The sequence below is a fragment of the Plecotus auritus genome (genome assembly GCF_963455305.1).
Source record: "Plecotus auritus genome assembly, chromosome: 8".
In the NCBI taxonomy this organism is placed as follows: Eukaryota; Metazoa; Chordata; class Mammalia; order Chiroptera; family Vespertilionidae; genus Plecotus; species Plecotus auritus.
In genome coordinates this window covers 5335364-5357619 of record NC_137782.1, presented here as the reverse complement: position 1 = coordinate 5357619, position 22256 = coordinate 5335364, and the positions used below count along the sequence as shown (strand labels likewise).

At 46.9% G+C, this 22256-nt stretch overlaps 1 protein-coding gene across 1 annotated transcript in view; it reads right to left on the bottom strand.

The window, feature by feature from the left end:
* DSG2 (desmoglein 2) overlaps positions 1-21223 on the bottom strand; it is a 36994-nt gene extending 15771 nt beyond the window's left edge. The window contains exons 1-6 of the mRNA XM_080685955.1: positions 20870-21223; positions 7426-7461; positions 6313-6447; positions 3804-3965; positions 3518-3662; positions 1656-1822 (exon numbers count right to left, since the gene is read on the bottom strand). Of these exons, the coding sequence (XP_080542081.1) occupies positions 1656-1822; positions 3518-3662; positions 3804-3965; positions 6313-6447; positions 7426-7461; positions 20870-20908 (684 nt within the window). The 5' untranslated portion in view covers positions 20909-21223. The remainder of the gene's footprint in view (positions 1-1655; positions 1823-3517; positions 3663-3803; positions 3966-6312; positions 6448-7425; positions 7462-20869) is intronic.
* Positions 21224-22256: the final 1033 nt, after the last annotated feature.

Genomic DNA, 22256 nt, shown 5'->3' with positions numbered 1-22256 from the left:
GGAGATGAGTCTCTCCTTAAACCAGTTTGTGCCCAGAGTGCTGTTCACAGTGCAGTTTCTCTACCTTGGAAGTGATGGTGAGAATCCAGGGACCGGTTCTTTCTACCTTACACTTCCTTGTCAGCTCATAGTTAAGCCAGAGAGACCTAGTCTCCAGGAAAAGCTGGCCAGTGAAGGCAAAACTTGGTGACCTTGACCTTTGTCCGGACATCCCGAGGGATCTGATTCTTAGAGAAGGCGCCCTAGAGAACGACATCTCAGATGTGCACCCCAAATGAACCCTGCTCTTCCCCATGGCCCCACAGCATCTCCTTCCGTGCGGCGGGGTGGAGGTCACAGGGTGGGAGCCAGCACCGTGCGTGGGGCGGCTGTGCGGGGCAGAACTTCTCAGTGGCAGGAGGACGGCAGAGGCTGCCAGCGCCTGGCTCCAGTGCTGGCGCTGTCACTTACTGTGTTGGACCCCTCACTTCCTTTGACCCCCAGCGTCCTTCTGTGTAACGTGGGGATGGGTAGTGTATGGATCTGCCTCACAGGGTTTCTAGGTGGATTAAATGGGTTCATCCTGGCCTATGTAAATGCCCGGTAAGGAACATGATGGGCTAGCCTTCCCCTACTTCAGGGACAGCAGCTTATTAAAAAGTCACACTACTCCACAATAATACTTCTCCATCCTAATTTTAGTGAAAGGTATAGAGTAGAAGTTTAAGAGTAATAAAATTCTTGAATTCTACCAAGATCTCAGGAGGAACATTGGGCACAACCCTGTCCCTCTCTGGGCAGAGTGAAATCATCTTCTAAGAGATACAAAATAGACTGACTGCACTTGGGGGATGCTTTATAGTTGATGACAACTCAGTGTTCTTAGGATCGTCACCATTTCACTCACGCACACTGTTAAAATCTTCATGTACGCAGCACTTGTAAAATCTTCCATAGCCCTTCTTTCTTTTAAAACTTTTCCTTTCGGTTAGAAATAAAAATGTGAAATGTTTGAGAGAACAGCCTTTCTAGGAAACCTACTCAGATTTTCTTCCACTTTGGGATTTACAGTAATTCTTCCCTTTACAAACAGTTCCGTACCAGGGCCGCCACCTCTACCTGTGGCCTTCCGAGGCCTATCTCTGAGTAGTGGAGGAGACCCTGGTGTTTGATTACGGAGCCGCAAACTTAGGAAGCTCTCTAGCAAACAGAACCCGGGCTGGAGAGAATCCAGAGCAGTGCTATTCTTGACAATTTTAAATGTTCTAGCAGCCACATTCAAAAAAGTGAAAAAAAAAAAAATCCTGATGTTGATATTAAAATATATTTTATCTAACCTATGGTATCCCAAATATTATTTCAAAATGTAATCAACAAAAAATTACTAAGATGGCATTTTACATTCTTTTCTTTCTTCATACTAAGTATTCCCAATTTGGTGCATCTTATATTTGTAGCACAACTCAATTTGGACCAGTCACATTTCAAGTGCCCAATGGCCACATATGACTAGTGGCTACCATATTGGACAGCACATCCCTAGGAGGGGATAATCCCAAGAGTTAGCCTATGAACTAGAAGTATACAACAAAGTAAGAAAGCTGAAAAGAGAAAGAGAGGAGAACCTGAAAGAATAAAGGAGAGTTTAAAAGATGAGCAACATAATATTCATGTACCTCTCTGTCCAAGGTGCTACTGACTGTATAAATCTCTCCCGTGTCTTTATTCAGGTAGAACATTGCGGGGTTAGCAGGCTCCTGAGATACGATTTTGTAGGAAATTTTAGAATTCATGGAATTGGGCTCATCTGCGTCCGTCGCGTTGATTTTCATCACAAGGGTATCTGGCATTAGAAACAAAGGCATCCAGAATGAAACTCAACCTTGACCACACGTGCACATATGTTATTTTAAGTATCATTTCAGCTTGTTCCAAGAAGGATTTCAGGTGCTTATCAAAACCTCAGTTTATTACCAAGATCAAAAAGCTGAACTGGACGAGGAAGTAAGTGTGAATGGATTATAGGAGTAAGAAAAACAAGGAAAGGGCAGGACCAACGTTAGTACATACAGTTCTTAGGGTGAAGTCCCCAACACTTGCCACAGGAGGGCCACAGATTTATTTATAACAGTTCTAATAAAAAAGGAGAATGAACAGGTACAAACATATGCTTATTAAAATACAGACAATTAGGAGAAGCACAGCTTCAGACTACGATCGAAGAGAAATGTCTTGCCTGGCTGGTGTGGCTCAGTGATTGAGCATGGCCCTAGGACCCATGACCCATGAGGTCACGGTTTGATTCCTGGTCAGGGCACACGCCTGGGTTGCAGGCTTGATCCCCAGTAGGGGGCATGCAGGAGGCAGCTGATTGATGATTTTCTCTCATTATTGGTATTTCTATCTCTCTGAAATCATAAAAATATATTTTTTTAAAAAAGAGAAATCTCTCCTATAAGCGTTCTGTAGAGCCTAAGACCATCGGAAAACACAGATATTTACATTATGATTCACAACAGTAGCAAAATTACAGTTATGAAGTAGCAACGAAAATAATTTTATGGTTGGGGGTCACCACAACATGAGGAACTGTATTAAAGGGTCTCGGCATTAGGAAGGTTGAGAACCACTGCCTTAACTCTTAATTTAATCACTCTATTGAATGATACTAATAAACCTGACAGTAGAAATAACATGAGTCAAAGGTCAGCAAACTACTGCCAGCAGGCAAGACCAGCCAGCCACCAGTTTTGTAAATAAAGTTTTATTGGAACACAGCCATGCCCATTTGTTTACATACTTTCTATGGCTGCTTTTCTGCTACAAGGCAGAATAGCTGATACAGAGATCCAACATGTCACATCCATCCACCATATCTGTTCTGCAGGTATAAAACATGTCATGTAAAGTCTTTTGAATGTATGACAAGAAAGCCAGTTCTAAACATAGAGCAATAGGCTTGTTACTCTTTGTCCTGTGGCTAATCCTCAGCCTCACGGAGTCACAGGAGGTCGTGTTCAGTCCCTCAGCGGGCTACAATGCCTTTGGCTATCCTATCTAATAATCTAATAAAAGAGTAATATGCAAATTGACCATCACTTCAACACACAAGATGGCTGCCCACATGTGGTCAAAGATGGCTGCCCCCATGTGGACACAAGATGGCCATGACAAGATGGCCAGCAGGGGAAGGCAGTTAGGGGTGACCAGGCCTGCAGGGGAGGGCAGTTAGGGGCAAACAGGCTGGCAGGGGAGCAGTTAGACATCAATCAGGCTGGCAGGGGAGCGGTTAGGGGGTGATCAGGCTGGCAGGCAGAAGTGGTTAGGGGCAATCAGGAAGGCAGGCAGGTGAGCAGTTGGGAGCCAGCAGTCCTGGATTGTGAGAGGGATGTAGGATCGAGCCTAAACGGGCAGTCGGACATCCCTCGAGGGGTCCCAGATTGGAGAGGGTGCAGGCTGGGCTGAGGGACACACACCTCTGTGCACGAATTTCGTGCACCGGGCCTCTAGTTCATTCATAAAAACAGTGGCCACTTACGTGCTGCGCTCAGTTCTTCAACAGACCCAACAAAGACGTCCTGGGTAAACACGGGCTCGTTGTCATTGATATCCAGAACTTTAATGCGCAGTTCTAATGGCTTCTCTAGATTGTTGCCTTTTTCATCCAAAGCATAACCAATTAGCTGAAATCATAGCACAAATAACAGAAGAGGTTAGATTTAAGCTGAGGTAATGACCTGCCATGGTATAAAATAATAATAAAACAAATCATGACAGTTACCAAAGATAAAACTTCAAACTAATAAATGTGAAATTGTTCTTACCACGAAATATGGCGTTTCTTCTCGATCAAGAATGCTGGTAACGTTCAGTTCTCCCGTGTTTTTATCGAAGGCAAACACACCATAAGGTGGCTCTGTGATGCCTTTTCCAGTGTATTTGTATGTAATTTTTATTCTTTTTTCTTCTGCAATATCAGAATGTATCTAGCATAAAAATAACAAGGGGATATTATCTCTAGATAGAGAATTTGGAAAGTTGGGGAAATTTAATAAGATTTTTTCCTTTTTTATGTACATTTTATTCTTAACGACTTCGATAATTAAAATTAGTAAGAAGAAGAGTTATTGCATATTGAACCCCAAAGAATCAATGTATTTTAGGGAAACATAACGAGAGAATGTGCGAATGACTCAGATATCTCAGAAAACCAAACCAAACCAAACCAAACCGAAAAACTCAATTGCTCACACACATACTGAGAAGTGACGCCTGGATTACAAGTCTGGATTTTAGAAGGCTTTCTCCAGACGACCTGTTGACAGGGATGGGACAGAGGGACAGGGTGAGGCAGGGACAGGGTGAGGCAGGGACAGGAACCCTTAGGACCCGACACTGCAGATATTCGTGGGGCGGGGCTCCCAGCAGAGGGAGCAGGAAGGGCGAAGGGGCGGGGCTGGAATGTGGGATGAGTTAGATCACTTAGGGATGTAGCAGAGTGGTGGATGCGGCTGATAGGAGCTGAGGTCAGTGAGGAGGTCAAGGCCAATAAATCCCAAGGGAAGCAGTTGAAAGGGTCTCACGAAGTGGGGGAACATGCTTTGATTTATCTTTTCAACCCATCACTCTGGCTGCTTTTGGGAAAATGAACTGTGGTGGGGGTCAGGGGTTGGCATGGGGGTGGCAGAGAGAGAGCAGGGACACAAGGTCAAGACTCTTTCGGGAACACAGGTCAGAGATGACACTGACTTGGACTGGGGGGTGGCAGTGGAGAGAAGTGGGCAGATCCGGGATATATTCCAGGGGTAAAACTCCTAATACTTGCTACATTTTTAAAAAGCTGGATGGAATTATGGTGCCATTTACTGAAATGGGTAGAACTTAGAGCACCTTTAGGGGGAAAAAATCAGGGGCTCAGGTTCGCACATGAGACATAACCATAAAAAAATAGGACAGTGAGAGTGCAAAGGGAGCTATTAGCTACTGGGCCAGGACGACGACATTAACGGAGACTGTCTCCAGCTGGATGGACGGGCACCTTATCTATTCGGTCTCAGCTTTTCATTTTGGAAAGTACTCCTCATGGGCAGGGGAGCAGAAAATGCCACTCCCATATGCCGCCTTGGTACAGGGTTGTTTTGAGCTGAAGGCAATTGAGAAGAAGCGGATATAAAAAAGCTCTCTGCCCTCCCCCTGTTTGTCTAAACCAGGGGTGGGCAAACTTTTTGACTCGAGGGCCACAATGGGTTCTTAAACTGGACCGGAGGGCCGGAACAAAAGCATGGATGGAGTGTTTGTGTGAACTAATATAAATTCAAAGTAAAGGAGCGGAGGGGAGAGCATGAGAACCCTCCGCTCTTTCGGCTCCGCGGGCCGGATAGAACAGCCGAACGGGCCGGATCCGGCCCGCGGGCCGTAGTTTGCCCATAGCTGGAACGCAGGACATCAATTTATAAAGGTGATCTCTCTCTCTCTCTCTCCTCTCTACCAAGGACAAAAGTTAATCGTCACTGACAACTTCAGATCCTTTTCCGTACTGAGATGGCCCAAGGACTCCACATAACAAACTTTACAACGAGTCTTTCTGCCATCCGTTTACCATGTATCTGTCTTCCCACCATTTGCTGCCCCTGCAGATTCGAGGTCCTTTCCCTTTGCCTTGTCACTTCCTAAGAATTTATTGTTCCTTTCCTAAGACGCCCAAATTCTAACCAAACCTTTGAGTTACTCATCTCTGGATACTCCCACGTATTACAGGCATAATACACACGTTAATAAACTTGTTTACTTTTCTCCTGTTAATTTTTCTTTTGTCAGTTCAACGAGTTCCCAGTCAGAGATCCTAGGAGGGTAGCAGGAAAAAGAAAATTTCCTCCCGAGCATATGAGACTTCTTTTGATTATTGTAACCTGTTACACAGAGATTCAACTGGTGCTAGGTCCCTTAACTCTTAATTTAATCAAAGCCCCAAATTATACATATCCTGGTATCTTCACCAATGACGGTGCATCTTCCAGAATGGGAAAGAGGAAGTTTTTTTAAAAAAATTAAATTTGTTGGTGATGCGATCATATAGACTTCAGGTGTGGGTTTCTATTTTTTTAAGTTAAATTTATTGGGGTGACATTGGTCAATATGGTAAGAAAGAAGATCGCAAAACTAGAGGTTCCTGCTAAAAATTAAGCTTTGCTAATTTTCAAATACATCTGCAATATTACAAACCTCATTAGGTACATTATAGAATTTTCCTGAAATTTAAAAGTAGACATACAAGTCTTCTTCCACCACATTTCCGTAATATGCATGTATTTTCTGTTCCTCTTTAGAAAGTACCTTGGCGATCGGATTCTTTTTGGACAGATCCTCTCCTTCCCGCAGACTCACGGGGGCGGTGATCCAGGCTCTCTTCTGCCGCACCAAGTGAGTATGTTTAGGAAGCGGCTCCTGTTCGTTTCTGGGGTGTGAGGTCTACAACACATTGCCAAAAAGCGAGTAAGTACCTAAGGCGTCAGGATGGTATCATGGAATTCACTAGAACTATAAGGAAACCTGTGTACATTTCAAGGCATAAATTTCCTATTTATTAACAGACTTCCTTTTTGTGGAGGAAATGTGTATGTACTTTAGCAAATTCTACAGGAGTTCAACAGATTGTCTCCAAACCAGTATAGCATCTGGGGTTTCGTTTTTATCAGAAAGAAAAGATTTCCCGGAGTGAAGAGTTTAAAAGGTTAAAGAATAATGTAGTGACCTTACAGATAAGCAAATTAAAATTAACATGAATTTTTCTTACTAATGGGAAATGAAGTTCAGTTTTTCTGTGGTAGCTTATATTTTAAAAATAAATTACTAAATGTTTTAAGACTATATATAAGTAACCTATTGATCTCAATTTGACTAAAAGTAGTGAAAGTGTCAATTAATGAATTTATTGTTTTAATGATGGGGTCAAAGTTTAAATTGCCCATATTTTGTTTTTAGAACTTTTACGTGGAAAACGATTGTATAAATTTTCAATTGTTCTTTAACAGATAATATAGGTTTTATCCAAGGAAAATTTCAATACAACTGACCTAGTGTCTTAAGATCAGAAATGATTATTCTACTAGCTTTCTCATTTTCCTAATTTTGTAGTTCTACAGAACAGGTATTTTATTTAGAAATATTTACACTGCTTATCTCTAGGTCATTAAGTTTTTCTTTGCTTTTAGTTGAAAAATTCTTCTATAACTTAAAAAATTATGTAACAAAACATTAAATAACACTGAAGTTAATAATGTAAAAGTATAAAATTTCCCTCTACATTTTCACTCACGCTTCAGAGTAGTCACTGTTAACAGCTGGATGAATGAGTATCTTCAGTGGTCTTTTCTTATGACCACAGAGTTGCACATGTATAAAGGTCTTTTCCTATAAAAATGCAGTGTACTCTGCATGGTTCCTTACCTCCAAGTGGAGTGCATTTCCAAAGGTAAAGCAGATCTGAAAAATAAAATTATTTATTTATTGTTTAATATAATCTATTACTCCAGTTTAAATATCTTTTAAATGAATAACTAGGATATTACAGACATTGACAGGAAGAAAATAGGTTTAACACCACCACTATTCTCCTCTGTCAAAGGGAAACCATTTATTTTCTCCCCTTTGCCTCCCTGCCATGTCCAGGGCTAGAGAGAGGAATCTGCACTCTTTTTGGTCCACAATGTCTTCTCCAGGAAACTCAGTGCACAACGAATATCTGAAAACCAACCCCAAACTCTCCTGCGATTTTCAGCTCTTGTTCTTGGGGAACCCATTTACCTTTCCCCAAGGCCTTTAGTGTGCAATGCCCCCAGCACACCCACTCCCATCATCCCCCCTGGGTCATACCCACGGCTACCCATATTCAGACTTCATTCCTCACCTTCCTGGGCCCCACCGACTCTTTTCTCTGGTTCTGATCCCTCACTGTCACATTTTGAACTTCATCATTTACAGAACTACACACAGCATGTTTACCCTAACATCTGGACAATGACTCCTATCCTGCCTTTTGATGTTTGCTTCACCTTTCTCCTGGCTTAATCCAAACCAGCACTTTTTTAAAAATTATTTTTTTTTATTGATTAAGGTATCACATATTTGTCCTCATCCCCCCATTCCCATCCCAAACCCCTCCCCACGCATGCCCCCACCCCCCTATTGTCCGTGACCACTGGTTAGGCTTATATGCATGCATACAAGTCTTTTGGTTGATCTCTCCCCCTTTCCCCCACCCTCCCCTACCTTCCCTCTGAGGTTTGACAGTCTGATCAATGCTTCCCTGTCTCCGGGTCTGTTTTTGTTCATCAGTTTATGTTATTCATTATTTCCCCTAGATGAGTGAGATCATGTGATACTAGAAATACACTTCTAAGAACCGAAAATGAGACCAGCAATAATGGTTATGCTGAGAGGCAAATGAATCAGCACTTTCTAATGCGGTCGCCACATGTGGCTATTTACACTTGAACTTAAATTACTTTTGATTAATAATTCATTTGCTCAACAGCCACGTGAGGTAAGTGGCTTGAGACATCACAGACACCCATCACTGCCGACCACTCGATTGGACAGCGCTGGTAGATTCCTACCAGCCATCCCAGAGACACTGTCCGTGACCAGCCAGCCCTTCTCCTTTTGATCTGCTAATATTGCTGCCTCACTTTCCCCACCTCTGTGTGCCCAGCTGTTACTCTCTTGGATCCTGACCCTGTACTGACAGCAGTGCTTGGCAGGGCCCAGGGGCCGGTCGGGTCCATCACACACCCATGCTAACACCTGCTCCTCCCAGAGGGCTGGTGTTGGTTTCCAGGGCGACGGTATATTCATGTTTTCCTCCAGAGTCCGGATGACACCCATGGTGCAGGTATTCCCTCTGTTAGCAGCCCTTTTATTCTCAAAAGTGTGCTCCTTCAGACCACCAGGTACACAGCCCTTATCTTAGTGTCTCTTATTGTATCCCTGTCATGCATATGACTCCGAACTTCATGACCTCATCTAAGCCCAGTTACCTCCAAAGGCCCCACCTCCAAAGGCCATCACTTTGGGAGTTAAGGCTTCTACATAGGAATTGGGGGGAGCACATTCAGTCCGTAACCATGAATGAGAGAATTCAGTCAGTGAGATAGCAGGAGGGTCTGGAAAAATGCCCCGCACCGATGAGAAGAGAAGCACGTGCCCAGCCTCTCTGCTCACCTGCCCCGGAGAGGGGTGAGTGAGGATGAGACTCTTGGAAAGGCTGCAGCCAGCTGTGACCACGAGGAGGAAGTTAATACAGTGGCAGAGAAGCCAAACTGAACCCGTGGCATCTCGGAGTTACAGAACTGGTCAAGTATGGAGCCGCCCCATCTCTGACCCACTTCTTAAATACTCTTTCCATTTCAATCCACTTTCAACTTTTTAAAATCTGTTTTTATTGATTTCAGAGAGGAATTGAGAAGGAAAGATGGAAACATTAATGATGAGAATCATGGATCAGCTGCCTCCTGCACGCCCCCTACTGGGGATTGAGCCCGTAACCTGGGCATGTGCCCTGACTGGGAATCAAACTGTGACCTCCTAGTTCATGGGTCGATGCTGAACCACTGAGCCACACCGGCTGGGCTATTTAATCCACCTTTAGTTGGGTCTTGTTACTTATATCTGAAAGCAATCCACCTCACAAGCCCACTTGGCATGGTTATTACACAAATTAAAAGAAATAGTACATAAATATTTTTATTGCAAATGACTGGCATGTAGCAGGCACTCAGTCAATAGAATTATGATGGTATTTCCTCCATTCCAAGACGTATTTTTCTCACCTTAAAATTTCTGAAATTTGGATTCAGTCATTCAGGCCTTTACTTTCCTGAGCTTCTACAATATGCTAAGTAATAGAATGTTCTTAGATGTTGGGGAGATAGACAAAAGTAGATAGTGATGAGAGCTGTAAAGAAAGTTAAAGCGGGGGCAGGGTGGTAGGCAGTAATGCAGGACTGAGAGGCGGCTCCCGGAAGAGGAGCGAGAGGGGTGCCAGGCAGTGCCCTGCCGGGGGCTAGCCAGGCCGCGGAGTGGGACTGATGGCAGCGCCATCGAGGTGGGTGCTGCTGGAGGAGAGTGAGTCGGGGGATGATGGCTGGGCTTTGGGGTGCTGGTGATCTTGATTCTTAACCCTTTGTAGGCCCTAAGCGTCTATAGACGCAAGCAGCAGGCCTTTGAATTAAATTCAAAATATTGTGGCCTGTGGGGATGGTTTCCGTTTTGGACGCGTGGCAATTAACTGGCTAATCTAGTCGCCGGTTACCGGGTGTGTGCCGTTTGAGAGAGTCCAGTAATTCAGTACACTTGTAATACGTGCACTTTTCTGTCGGTTATACTAACGAGCTACAAAGATTTGTGTGCGTCTTGAAGCTGAGGGGGTCTGGGGATCGACAGGATAGGTCTGCTGTTTGCTTCTTACAGCACCTGTCGCAGCAGCTTGTTTTCAGACCTTAACAAGGCAGGATGGACTGAAATATCTGCTCTGCACTCACTGCACAAAACCCGAGAGAATCGTACGAACGTTCTGGCAGCTGTGGAACTGTTTACGCCAGTGCTCGCCAGCCGGGGTCCGCGGACCGCTGGTGGTCCGGGAGGTCTGGAAGGTTGGCGACCGCTGGTTTATTGGATTGAAACCAGTTAAGATCTTAACTACTCTTTTCTAAAGTGTATATGTAATTTGGATGTGTCCTTGGAACTCTGTACCGTGCACAACACATTCTTCATTTAGAAAAGTGGTTCCTAACTGGAGATGTTGTACCCCCCCCCCCCCACCCCACACTCAGGATATTTGGTAATGTCTAGAGACATTTCTGGTTATCTGATCGGGTTGGGGGTGGGGAGGTGAGTGCCACTGGCATCGAGTGGGTAGCGACCAGAGAAGCTACAGGTCTACAATGCACAAGGCAGCTCCCCCTCCCCCCGACCCGGCCCTCTCACCCCCAAAGCATTATCTGGCTCCAAAGGGCCAAGTGCCAAGGTCGAGGAGCCCTGATTTAGACCATGGTTCTCTGGGTGGGAATGACTGCAGTAACTAGGGCCCTGATGGTGCTCCCAGCCCCGCAGGACCGTGAGGATTTATGTCAATTTCCAAGTTGGTAGCGCATTGCAGGCGATATAAACGGAACAGCTAACGCCTCCACTCCACTCCTTCCCACTTCCCTGGGGGAGATGTTCAGCTCTGTCTGCAGGACCTCCTACAGGTCACTCAAGGTGTCAAACACTGGGAGGGTGGCTGCACAGGAGGCCGCTATGGTTTCTCCCGAGTGTGAAATCTGTAACTCTCTTCTCACAAGAAACTTGGTGATGGAAAAATACCCTGTGCAGCATGCCTTTAAGACTGAAGAGGAGCCGCCGAAACCGGTTTGGCTCAGTGGATAGAGCGTCGGCCTGCGGACTGAAAGGTCCCGGGTTCGATTCCGGTCAAGGGCATGTACCTTGGTTGCGGGCACATCCTCAGTGGGAGGTGTGCAGGAGGCAGCTGATCGATGTTTCTCTCTCATCGATGTTTCTAGCTCTCCCTCTCCCTTCCTCTCTGTGAAATATCAATAAAATATATTTAAAAAAAAAAAAAAAAAGACTGAAGAGGAGCCCTGGGCGGTGTGGCTCAGTGGATAGAGCGTCGGCCTGAGGACCAAAGGGTCCTGGGTTCGATTCCGGTCAAGGGCGTGTACCTTGGTTGCAGGCTCCTCCCTGGCCCGGGCCCTGGTCAGGGCTTGTGCAGGAGGCAACCAATCGATGTGCGTCTCTCACATTGATACTTCTGTCTTTCCCTCTCTCTCCCACTCTCCCTAAAAGTCTATGGAAAAATATCCTGGGTGAGGATTAACAACAACAAGAAAACCACCAACCAAACCAAAAGACTGAAGAGGAAAAGTAATCTCTGGTCTCTGTGTCCAAAGACTGGAAGATGGATTAGATAAATCCTTCAAAAGCGTCCCCAATTTACTCAAGTTTAAAACCAGTTTCTATCCTTGAATGCTGCGTATCTTGTAAAAACTGGTTTTCCTGGTAACTGGCAAGAAAATAATTTGGTTTTGGCAGAGGCACCAGGGAAGGTCAGGCACCGCTGCCAAAATACAAGCAAGCAATGCTCTCTTTGTTCTCAAGGTCGGCACCTTTCAACGCTGCTTCCTGCTCAAAAGGCACCGTGCTGAGCGTAACACGCAGAACCCAGGAGCTCAGGAGGCAGTGGCTGCAGTTCCCCCTGGCCGGCAGACTCCGGGGAGGTTGTCTGTAAAACTTCCTGTTTTATGGCTGAACATCACAGCTCATTTAGAAAATCGCAACTTAAAAATCCACCTGATAAATGACCCACACCGAAGTAGAATTCAGACCGCAGCCACACTCAACGGCTAATTTAAACAAGTACATTTTTGTTTTCCCAGCTGCCACTTTAGGAAAGACTCAGCCAAGAAAAGCAGTGTTTTGAACTTCCAGGGTTGAACCCTGAATTTGAACTTTAGACAGCAAAACTTTAGGCGCACTGCGATAAATTACATGACTTACCACAACCTTTCGCCGGCTCTTCTGGTGCCTGGGACAATCTTAATGTGACAGCTATGACTGTGGGTGACGCATACCTCCTTTAGAATAAAGGAAATATTTCCTTTGGTAGCACTTACTGACTGAATGGATTTTAAAATACGGATTTAGCAATGCTGTGATACAGATGAGTTGTTAGATCGTGCACATTCTAACTTCAGGTTGAGTTTTGTGCAATCACGGATAGCTCCTCTTTTGTCCTGGGTATAAGGACAAAGACAAATACCGGTAAGCCAAAGGCCCAGTTTAAGGAACAGAGCTTCAGATTGTCCTTTTCACCACTAGATGGCGCTGGTCTACCAAGAAGGCAAACTCCGGGAGCTACCAGACAGTGGCCAAGAGTGGATGGACTCCCAGGTCCTCAGTGGAAACAGGCATTTTCCATTGGCCTCAAGTGAGGGGGTGGCCAAACTGAAGATGGTGAAGCCAATGGCTTTTTGACAGTGGTATGAATACTTCTGCAGGACAAACCTTCGTTTATGTTTCTTCTCTCTCTTCCTTTCTAGCATTCTAACTTGTAATGAAACTAAACTAACGATCAGGTCCCAGAAGGTCAGGCTGTAACTGATGACAAACCACTGCTGTAAACCGAGGTCACAGTGAGCTGTGATGTTCAGTGGGGGGAGGGCAAGAGACATGGTGTTGGGGGACCTGGTCTCTCTCCGGCTTGGCCCATTAATAACGTTCACTAAATCCAGTAACTGGTACACTGTGGGTGCTCACAAAATGTCAAGCCCTCTTCCCCGTACCCCTGTTCCTTCCCTTAAGCTCCCAGCCCAGGAGCCAGGTCCACCGGTTCCCTGACTATAAGCTCCCAGCCCAGGAGCCAAGTCCACGGGTTCCCTGACTGTAAGCTCCCTGCCCACGAGTCAAGTCCCGAGCACCCAGGAGTCTGGCACCTGGAGGAAGCACAGAAGCAGCTGATGGAGGTGTTAACATCAGACAAACACTTACCACCCAACCCACCCGGACGTTACGTATTTCTTGTAAACACATGAAATTCAGATGATGATTCCAGCTTTTCTAATCATACATACATGAGCTCTTACATTTTTAGAGAATACATCTGTGTCCAAGGCACTTAGCTAGTTTGGCTGTGACAAGTGGGCCCTGCGCTGGAGCCGCTGACATGAGTCGGAGAACAAGTGCACCTACATTACTCTAAGACAGTGGTCGGCAAACTCATTAGTCTGCAGAGCCAAATATCAACCGGCAAACATCAACAGGACAACGATTGAAATTTCTTTGGAGAGCCGAAAACCGACTTCTGCGCATGGGCCACGAAGTTTCAATTGCACTGTACGTGCGCGCCCGCACGTGGTGTTTTGTGGAAGAGCCACACTCAAAGGGCCAAAGAGCCACATGTGGCTCGCGAGCCGCAGTTTGCTGACCACTGCTCTAAGATGAGGAGGAAGCACTTGACTGTGTGAATGACAGCTGCCAAGACAGTTCTGGGGACCTTGGAAAGGGCAGATGCTACTTCCTGCCAGGGAAGTGAGGACAGGGTTAGGGCAGGGGCTGGCCAGAGCTTGGCCTCGGAGAGCAGGATCTGCGGCTGCACCCAAGGGAGGCTGCCACGGGGGGAGGCGGAGGGAAAGGATGGGGACTTGGAGCCTGAGGGCAGAGAACAGGAAGTCGTGTGATCTGGCTCCTAGAGCAGGCGATGGCAGCAAGTAGAAAATAAAGACAAATGGCTGGGCTAGGGATCTTCACGGATCCTGCATGGCGTGGGGAGCCACTGGCAGCTTCTGGCAGGGAATACTCGACCTTCAGCTCTAGACCCGCAGAAAGATTTCTGGCAGAGCTGGCTCAGATGGAAGGCAGGGGACAGTAGTAAGCCAGAGGGGTAACGAGGCCGGCGGTAGAGGACTGGCACCAGGATGGGTGGGTGGGTGGAGGCAAGCCTTTATGGGGCCCAGTTCAGTCCTTGGCAGTGCCCTGTGTGTAGAAGACAGAAGGGGTCAGAGGGCATATGATGCTAAGTCTGATGGCTGGAAGGATGTGATTCTCAGAGTTCAGATTATAGAAATGTTAAGCTTAGACCCTGGGGAAACCCTCTGAGTAGGAGGAGAGGCACTACAATCCCGAATAGGGGGTGTGGCCCAAAGTGGGCAAGGGCAGCGCCTCTCAGCCACTGTTGCCACCCTCCATCGCCCACCCTGCTCCCACGCGTGTCTGATATGTCTCCTCATGATGTGTGTACAGCATACGCCCCTCCTGTGCTTTATTTTCTGGTGGGTTTTACTCATGTTAGCATTAGCGGATGGTATAAATCCTAATGGCAAGCTTTGCGTATGATAAAAATCTCAATACATGAAAGAAATAATTTGAAATAAACAAAAATAATCCAATGTTATATGTGGTATACATCTGATACTTTAAGATAAACTCAACTGAGAAAACAATCTTTCATTATATGTGAACTGTATGTTTGAAAGTGTGATTAGCCGTTAAATTTTGTGGTACGTTGAAAGGAAAAAAAAACAAGCTGTGATTAAGAAATGCTCACATTGATTTAAAGCTCATCTATGATTTCAATTGAGGTTTCTGATTTTCACTACAATTTGACAGTTTTAAAAATACTAATCCCTATTTAATGAGTACTTTCCATATCAATATTTGCATGCTTCATTCATGAATAAACTATTTTGCAAACTTTAGACTGATAATTGTCATTCTTAGACCTGTCTGATAATTAGATTAATGGGACGTTTCTATCAGTACATGTTTCTGGATCTCAGCTTTGAGGATTTTAATTTAGCTCATCAGATATTTCTAATGATCAGGGAGAATTTAGACTGAATGAAGATTCGTGTTTTTTTGTAAAGTCCTTTCTCTAAGTTTCTGTTGAGTTGCCATTTCCCTATTACTTATTAATTTTTAGAAACAAAACCAAGTGTAAGATTATGCATTTCTAAAATTTCTGGATAGAACTGATTGTTCTTACAGGCTTCAATACCATCTAAGTTAAACTTGAATTTATCCTGAAATCTGTTATCCAGTTGCATATTAGAATACAGTATAACTGATGGTACTGATAATATATGAGTTGCTTTGTGTTTCCCAACAGAAGGTAAGTTGAAGTCCTAACCCCTAGTGTCTGAGAATGTGACCTTTTTAGGAATCAGGGTCTTCGGAGATTTAACCAACTTGAGGTCATTGGTGTGAGCCCAACACGATCACTGTCTTTATAAAAAGGGGACAGTTGGCTGCAGACTCAGACCTGCACAGAAGCAGGGAATAGGAAGAGACACAGGAAGGATGCTGTGTGAGGGCAGAGGCCTGAAGTGATGCATCTACAAGCAAGGAACGCCGAGAAGCCCGGAAAACCGCCCAACACGAGGAAGAGGCACAGAAGGAACCTGCGGTATGTGCCAGAGGAAGCGTGCCCCCGCCAACACCTTGACTTCAGGCTGCTGGCGTCTAGAGCTGTAACACAAGCACTTGTGCTGGGCTGAGCCACCCATTTCCAGTTCTGTGTTACAGCAGCCCCAGCAAACCAGCAGCGGCAGACGCACCTGTTCACGGTACCCTGGGCTATCACTGAATCCTCAAAGTGCAGTTCGATTTTCAAGGCAAAATTGAGGCAACAATCAGAAAATCGCTTCCTTGAGTGCCCTCCTGAGCAGTTGGGGGAAGCCTATGGATCCCTTGTCAGAATAATGTTTTTAAATGTATTTTCAAAAAGTCGAATGACAAATGAACACAATTATATCAAAATAGTTATCAGAATTTTGAAAAACCCACCATTTGTGATGCAGTAATATTATGCATTTCATCACCAGTGCATTAAATAATAAGGTCTAGGAGAAAGTTTATTAGTGATGAGAATAAATGGTACTTTGAGATAACTACAGTATGATGTCAACATTTTTGTGAATGCTCAGGTACTGTTAATGCTATTGCAATGTCTTTCCTACATTCATAATTTAAAGAAAGTCTCAGTTAGCAGTTCGTGAAAATAGGTATGTAATTTATTCCCAGCCATGTCTAAGGACCCTCTGAATTTTACCTATGGACAGGAGTAGGTAGATCCCAGGTAAAGAACTCTTGAGAAGAAAAGGTTCTCTGCTTTTATTCACAAATTCTCTCATTTTTTCATTTAGATGGAGTTGGCCTAAATGATTGTAATAACTATGTGGGTATCACCCAACATCTCCTTCTGGTGTGTCTTTCTTTTTCTTTAAATATTTTATTTTATTTTTAAAAATATTTTTTATTGATTTCAGAGAGGAAGGGAGAGGAAGAGATAGAAACATCGATGAGAGAGAATCATTGATTGGCTGCCTCCTGCACTCCCCCTACTGGGGATCGAGCCTGCAACCCAGGCATATGCCCTTGGCCGGAATCGAACCTGGGACCCTTCAGTCCGCAGGCCGACGCTCTATCCACTGAGCCAAATCGGCTAGGGCTGGTGTGACTTCCTGAACTGCAGAGGAAAGCCAAAGCTCACACATCACAGGCTCCCTTGCAGCTAAGGTTCTGAATGTGATTATTTAGACTCAGCCAATCAATACTTACATGAGATGGGGGAGAAGGCAGTGAAGCTGGCAGGCATGGATGTGGATATATTAAGTTTTTGCAGCAGCCTCGGTGCCCACCCCTAGATTCCTGGGAGCCAAGAGACAGAGTGCAAGCACATGTAGTTGGTATGGATCCTGGCAGTTGTCACATGGTCTGAGAGCGGCAGCAGTAGCATCCTAGTCATGGAAGCTTCCAGATTGCCAGAGTGGCAGTGTTTCCTGTTCACAGGAGAGGCGGCCCCTCCCTGTGTGCTTGGATCTGGCTGTATGGCTTTGAAGTCTTTACTGATAACACAAACTGTGGTCTGTTTCCTCAATCTTTCCTACACTTACGTAATCAACTTTCTGTGCTGAAATAAACCTCTTCTTGCCTTAACTAGCTAGAGTGACTTCTGTTATCTGCAACTGAACTCTGACCCACACAGACTATCATTTCTATTCTCTCCTGTAAGAATCCTGTTTCCTTAAGAACTATGTGGATGAGTTGCTTCCCACTCTGTACCAAAGACTACCCAGATGGCCCCTGGCTCGCAATGTCGACTTAATGATGGTGCAAACGTGGTAAGCGCTCAGGAGAAACCATACGTCACATTCTGAATTTGGATCTCTTCCAGGCTAGCAACACGTGATAGATCCCCCCTTGTGAAGCTGGGTGGCAACCGTGAGCTGCATCGCCCCGTCAGCCACACAGTCACAAAGGTAACCAACCGATACTCTACACTCATGCGCCACATAACGCTTCCGTCAACAATGGGCCACATGTACGTGATGGTGGTTTCAATGGAGTATACGCAAAAAGCTTGTTTGCGATGTTGAAAGAAAAGCTGGAACTGACTTCCATGTTGAATTTCCGGCGAGCTCTGGGTGTGGAAGCGGAAGAGGAGGCTCAGCCTGCTGTCTCCCTGTGATGCGCACACGCACACACACACACACACGCACACACCGTGTGCACACACTCACTTCTCTCCCCTCCACTTCCCTTTCTCTCTCTTTCCTCTCGGTCTGTCCCTCCCTCTCTCTCCTCCCCCTCCCTTTTAAAGTTTCTCATCCCAGGCTTATTCTCTGGGTCTCTGCTCTCCCTTCCGTCCCTCCCCCCTCCTGATGTCTGTTTCCTCGCCAAAAGCCTCTGTTCGCAGCCCTCCTCCGACCCCCAAAGCGCGCACACACATTGTTCTTTGTACTGTATTTTTATTGCGTCCCTTTAAAAACACAGTACAACAAGTAGTGTGGCTGTGTCTTTCCCATGTTTACGTAGACAAATACCGTTGTATTACGTTGCTACAATATTCAGTACAGTGACGTGCTGGCCAGGTTTGTAGCCTTGGAGCAACAGACGATAGCAGTGATTTCCGCCTTTTTCATCGCGTGGCACATCAACTAATGACTGACGTTCTGCGGCACCCCAAAATATGTATTTTTTCGATTTGACACGCAAAAAAAAAAGTATAATTTTGATTCATGCACACCTGATGGCTATTGTGTTGGCCGTTGCCATTTTTTAAATTTGACAATCTAAGGGAACAGAGGTCAGTGCCCATGACTAAATAGTCAGGTATTGCATGTTTTATACATTCTCGCGGCACACCCATGCGCCTCTAGCGGCACCCACACCGGTGGAAAATTGCTGGGCCCTACCACAGACCCTAGGAGTGTAGTAGGCCGTACCTGCAGGTTTGTGGACGTGCATTCTGTGAAGTGTGCGCAGTGGTGATATTGCCTAACAACACATTTCTCGGAGCATACACCCGTCGGAAAGCGAAGCATGACTGTGTTAGCAGAAGTTAGGATACCGTGTTTTGTGTTGTTGTATCCCATAATGTCTATGAAATGCCCAGTTCTGTCTCATTCTGGAGAGAAGAAGGAACTCGAGATGAAACTCAAGATAATTGCCCAACGGGATGCTAATGTAGGTGTTCTGAGCGCATTAAAGGCAGGCGAGGCTAGAGGCTAACCTGGGACGTGCAGGAGGTCAGGGGTGGGAAGCGCATTTCCCACTTACGAGACTCGAAACATACGAGGAGGTCATCGCGACGGAACCCCACCAGGAGCCGAGGAGCGTTTACCTGTCCTTCCAACTTGAGATACATCGGGGGCAAAAGGCTAACCTGCCCACTTTGACCAAAAATGGGCATTCACATTCACATCACAAAATGTACTGTAGAAAATGCGAAGGCCTGTCAGAATTCTACTCTGCTATCATCACTTTCAAAGGATCATAATTATTGCCAAATTAAAAACACTAAATTGCTACCATAAAAAATACGTTATTTATTTCTCTGTCGCTGTTTGAATTGGCCTGCTTGTCACACCGTGGAGGACAGAGGTGGCTTCTTTCCCTGCCTGAAAGGGATTTAACAGTAACTCGCAAAGGGCGCGGGCGCTACGTTGCTTGGCATTTGTTCTCCTCTGCCCGGAAGCACCACCACGAGGGAATTACTTGCTCTGTTCTTCTGGGGGTCAAAACAGACCCTCAAAATTATGTCTTAGAAAAGCTTTATTGACAACGTGAACTTGAACTGAAAATTACTTCAATGACTTGGGCAAAACCAGATGGGTAATCGGAGCATGGAGGTAATCTGGAGCGCCCAGCTCAGGGGTCCTAGTGACCCCGCTGTGTGAGCTGACTGGAGGCCCTCGGCTCTGCATGTACTTGCTGTGGGTTATATGTCTGTCTACATTATCACTATACGAAAACCCATTTAGCGAAGTCCTAGAAACCAGACACATTTCTAAATTACGGGCAAGTCCATTAACAAAGAAGCGCATGTAGTTTAAAATCCAATTGGCACATTGAAACCAAGCATGACATGTAGACGTAGCACTGAACACGTTTCCCAACGGCTGAAACCTTCCTTTAACCACTAAGCCCCGGCCGGTGTGGCTCAGTGGATGGCGCATGGGCAGCGGATCCCGGGTTCCATGCCAGTCAAGGGAACGTATCTTGGTTGCAGGCTCATCCCGGGCCCTGGGTGGGATGTAGGGGGTGGGGGGGTGGGGGGGTGAGGGGGAGGGAAGCAATCAACCAATGAGTCTCTCTTCTCGCTCTCTCATCCATGTTTCTCTCCTTCCCTTCCACTCGCTGAAAATCAAGGCGGAAATACCCTGGGGGAGGCCTAACAACAAGAAATGATTAACCTCTGAAGACCCCATCTGGCTGTGGCTCGACCCCCAATTTTCTGTGACCCTTTAAAATGACACAAATCTTAACACTATGACATATATGATTGTTCATACTAGGAAATGGTTTTAAAACACCAACTTGGCGACCTTCAGTTAGAGAAGTTAAAACTGTCTTTGTGCGGTGGTTTTAAAAGTGTGGGTTCGTCAACAAAAGCTTGTAGGAAACGTTCATGGAGTACCCTTGGCCTTTCCAGGAATTCAGGTGTCCCGGGCCTCCGCGCCCAGCGCGCCTGGGGGTCACCGGGCCGCCTCCCTCTGCCTCCCCCTCCCTCTGCCTCCGGTTCCCGCCGGAGACGCCGAACAAAGCGCAGCTCCCCGGCCAGGTGCGCCCCGCTCCAGGCCCTCTGCACCCACAGATCGCAGGACAAAGGGCGTGGGGCCGGGGCCGCGGCCAGCGCCCAGCGGCGGGCGGGTTGCAGCGCGTGTTCCCGCGGCCCCAGGGCCCGAGCTCGCCGCCGCCTGCCCGGCCTTCCCCACCTCCGGGCGCCCACAGGGAGCGCCGGGCGGGTCAGGGCCGAGCCCGCGCCCTCGGGTGCCCAGGCGTGCCCGGTGCCCTCGGGTGCCCAGGCCTGCCCTTGCCCAGCCGTAGGCGCACTTACCAGGAGGAGCAGCAGGGCGCCCTCCGCGCGCAGCGCCATCGCCCGGTTCCCTCCGCGCCCTCGCCTCGGGCCGCTGGTCCTGCTCTTCCGCCACCGGCTCGCTTGGTGTCCCGTTCGCCACTGGCTCCTCCTCGCCCCGCCCCCCTCTCTCCGCCCCCCAACCCCCACCCCCCGCGCCACCCCAGGTGCAGGCGCAGGGTCAGTGGAGCGGGTGGTCCCAGCTCCCCGCCCAGGTGGGGAGTTCTCGCAGGAGGAACTGGCGGTGACGTCTGCCTGTCGCTCACGCACCTGGGGCCCTGACGTCCCTGGTTGGGGACTTGGGCGGCAGGCCCCGCCCCGCTGTCCTCTCCTTCCCAACCCTCCTCCCAGGAGCGCTGGACGCAGGGCCACCCGGCAGACCCGCCGTGTCCAGGGAGGACCCGCCGTGTCCAGCGAGGACCCGCCTTGTCCAGCGAGGCCGCTCTGTGCATGTGTGTGGGGCCCCGAGCTCAGGTGGCAGGAAGGAAGAAGAGCGCCCGGGATCCCGGTCCTCACTGCACAGGAGTGCGAGGGGCCCAGCTGGGGGCCCAGGCCCTGGAGCAGGCCTTCAGGTGCATGGCTCCGCCAAGGCTTCTCTGCTCTCCCCAAGGCCCGGTAGTCGCTTCCCACAGGTTTGCAGGTTACCTGGCTCAGGGAGAAACAGCTATTAGCAGAATCGCGCGTGGTCTAAAGGGACAGTCCCGTGACCCCTGGTGAACGAGGTTCCGTTAGGAGAGAACTCTAGAGGTGACAAGGGGAAAGGTACACTCTTCCATCTGATTTACAAAACCCCTTACACAAAGTGTAACGAGAGGTCAGAATCCTCCGCCTGGACGTCCTTCTGTGCCTCAGTTCCCAGATCTGTCCAATTGGATTCACAGTGCCCAACACATAGGTTGTTCTAAAGATTAAATCAGAAAATCTGTGTGAAGCATTCATAAGGGTGCAATAAAGGGCGATATATTATGACAATAGTTATTATTGCAAGCGTACATGTTAACTTGAACTCTTCCTGAAAAACAGAAATACTAGCATCAGCAACAGATTAGGAAACTTCTAAGAAAGATTAACTATTGGTGTTGGAGTAACGGAAGAGCCCATAAAAGTATAAAGGGTTGATTTGCTACTAGAAAATTTGGCCAAAATGGCCGAGTTCCTTCTCTGGTCGGAAGTGCCTTCATCTCCCCTCCCCCGAACCCCTCCCTCTCTCCCCGGTTCTGATTTTGCCAGTTTGCCAGATCCAGTGCAGTTGCCTCTCCTCTTTCGTCCCTTTCACCATTTAGTTTGTTCTGGTCACTGAGCATTTCCCTTCATTGGAGATGCAAACGTAAGTGTTTCTTCATTCAAAGAAACAAAAATAGATCTTTAT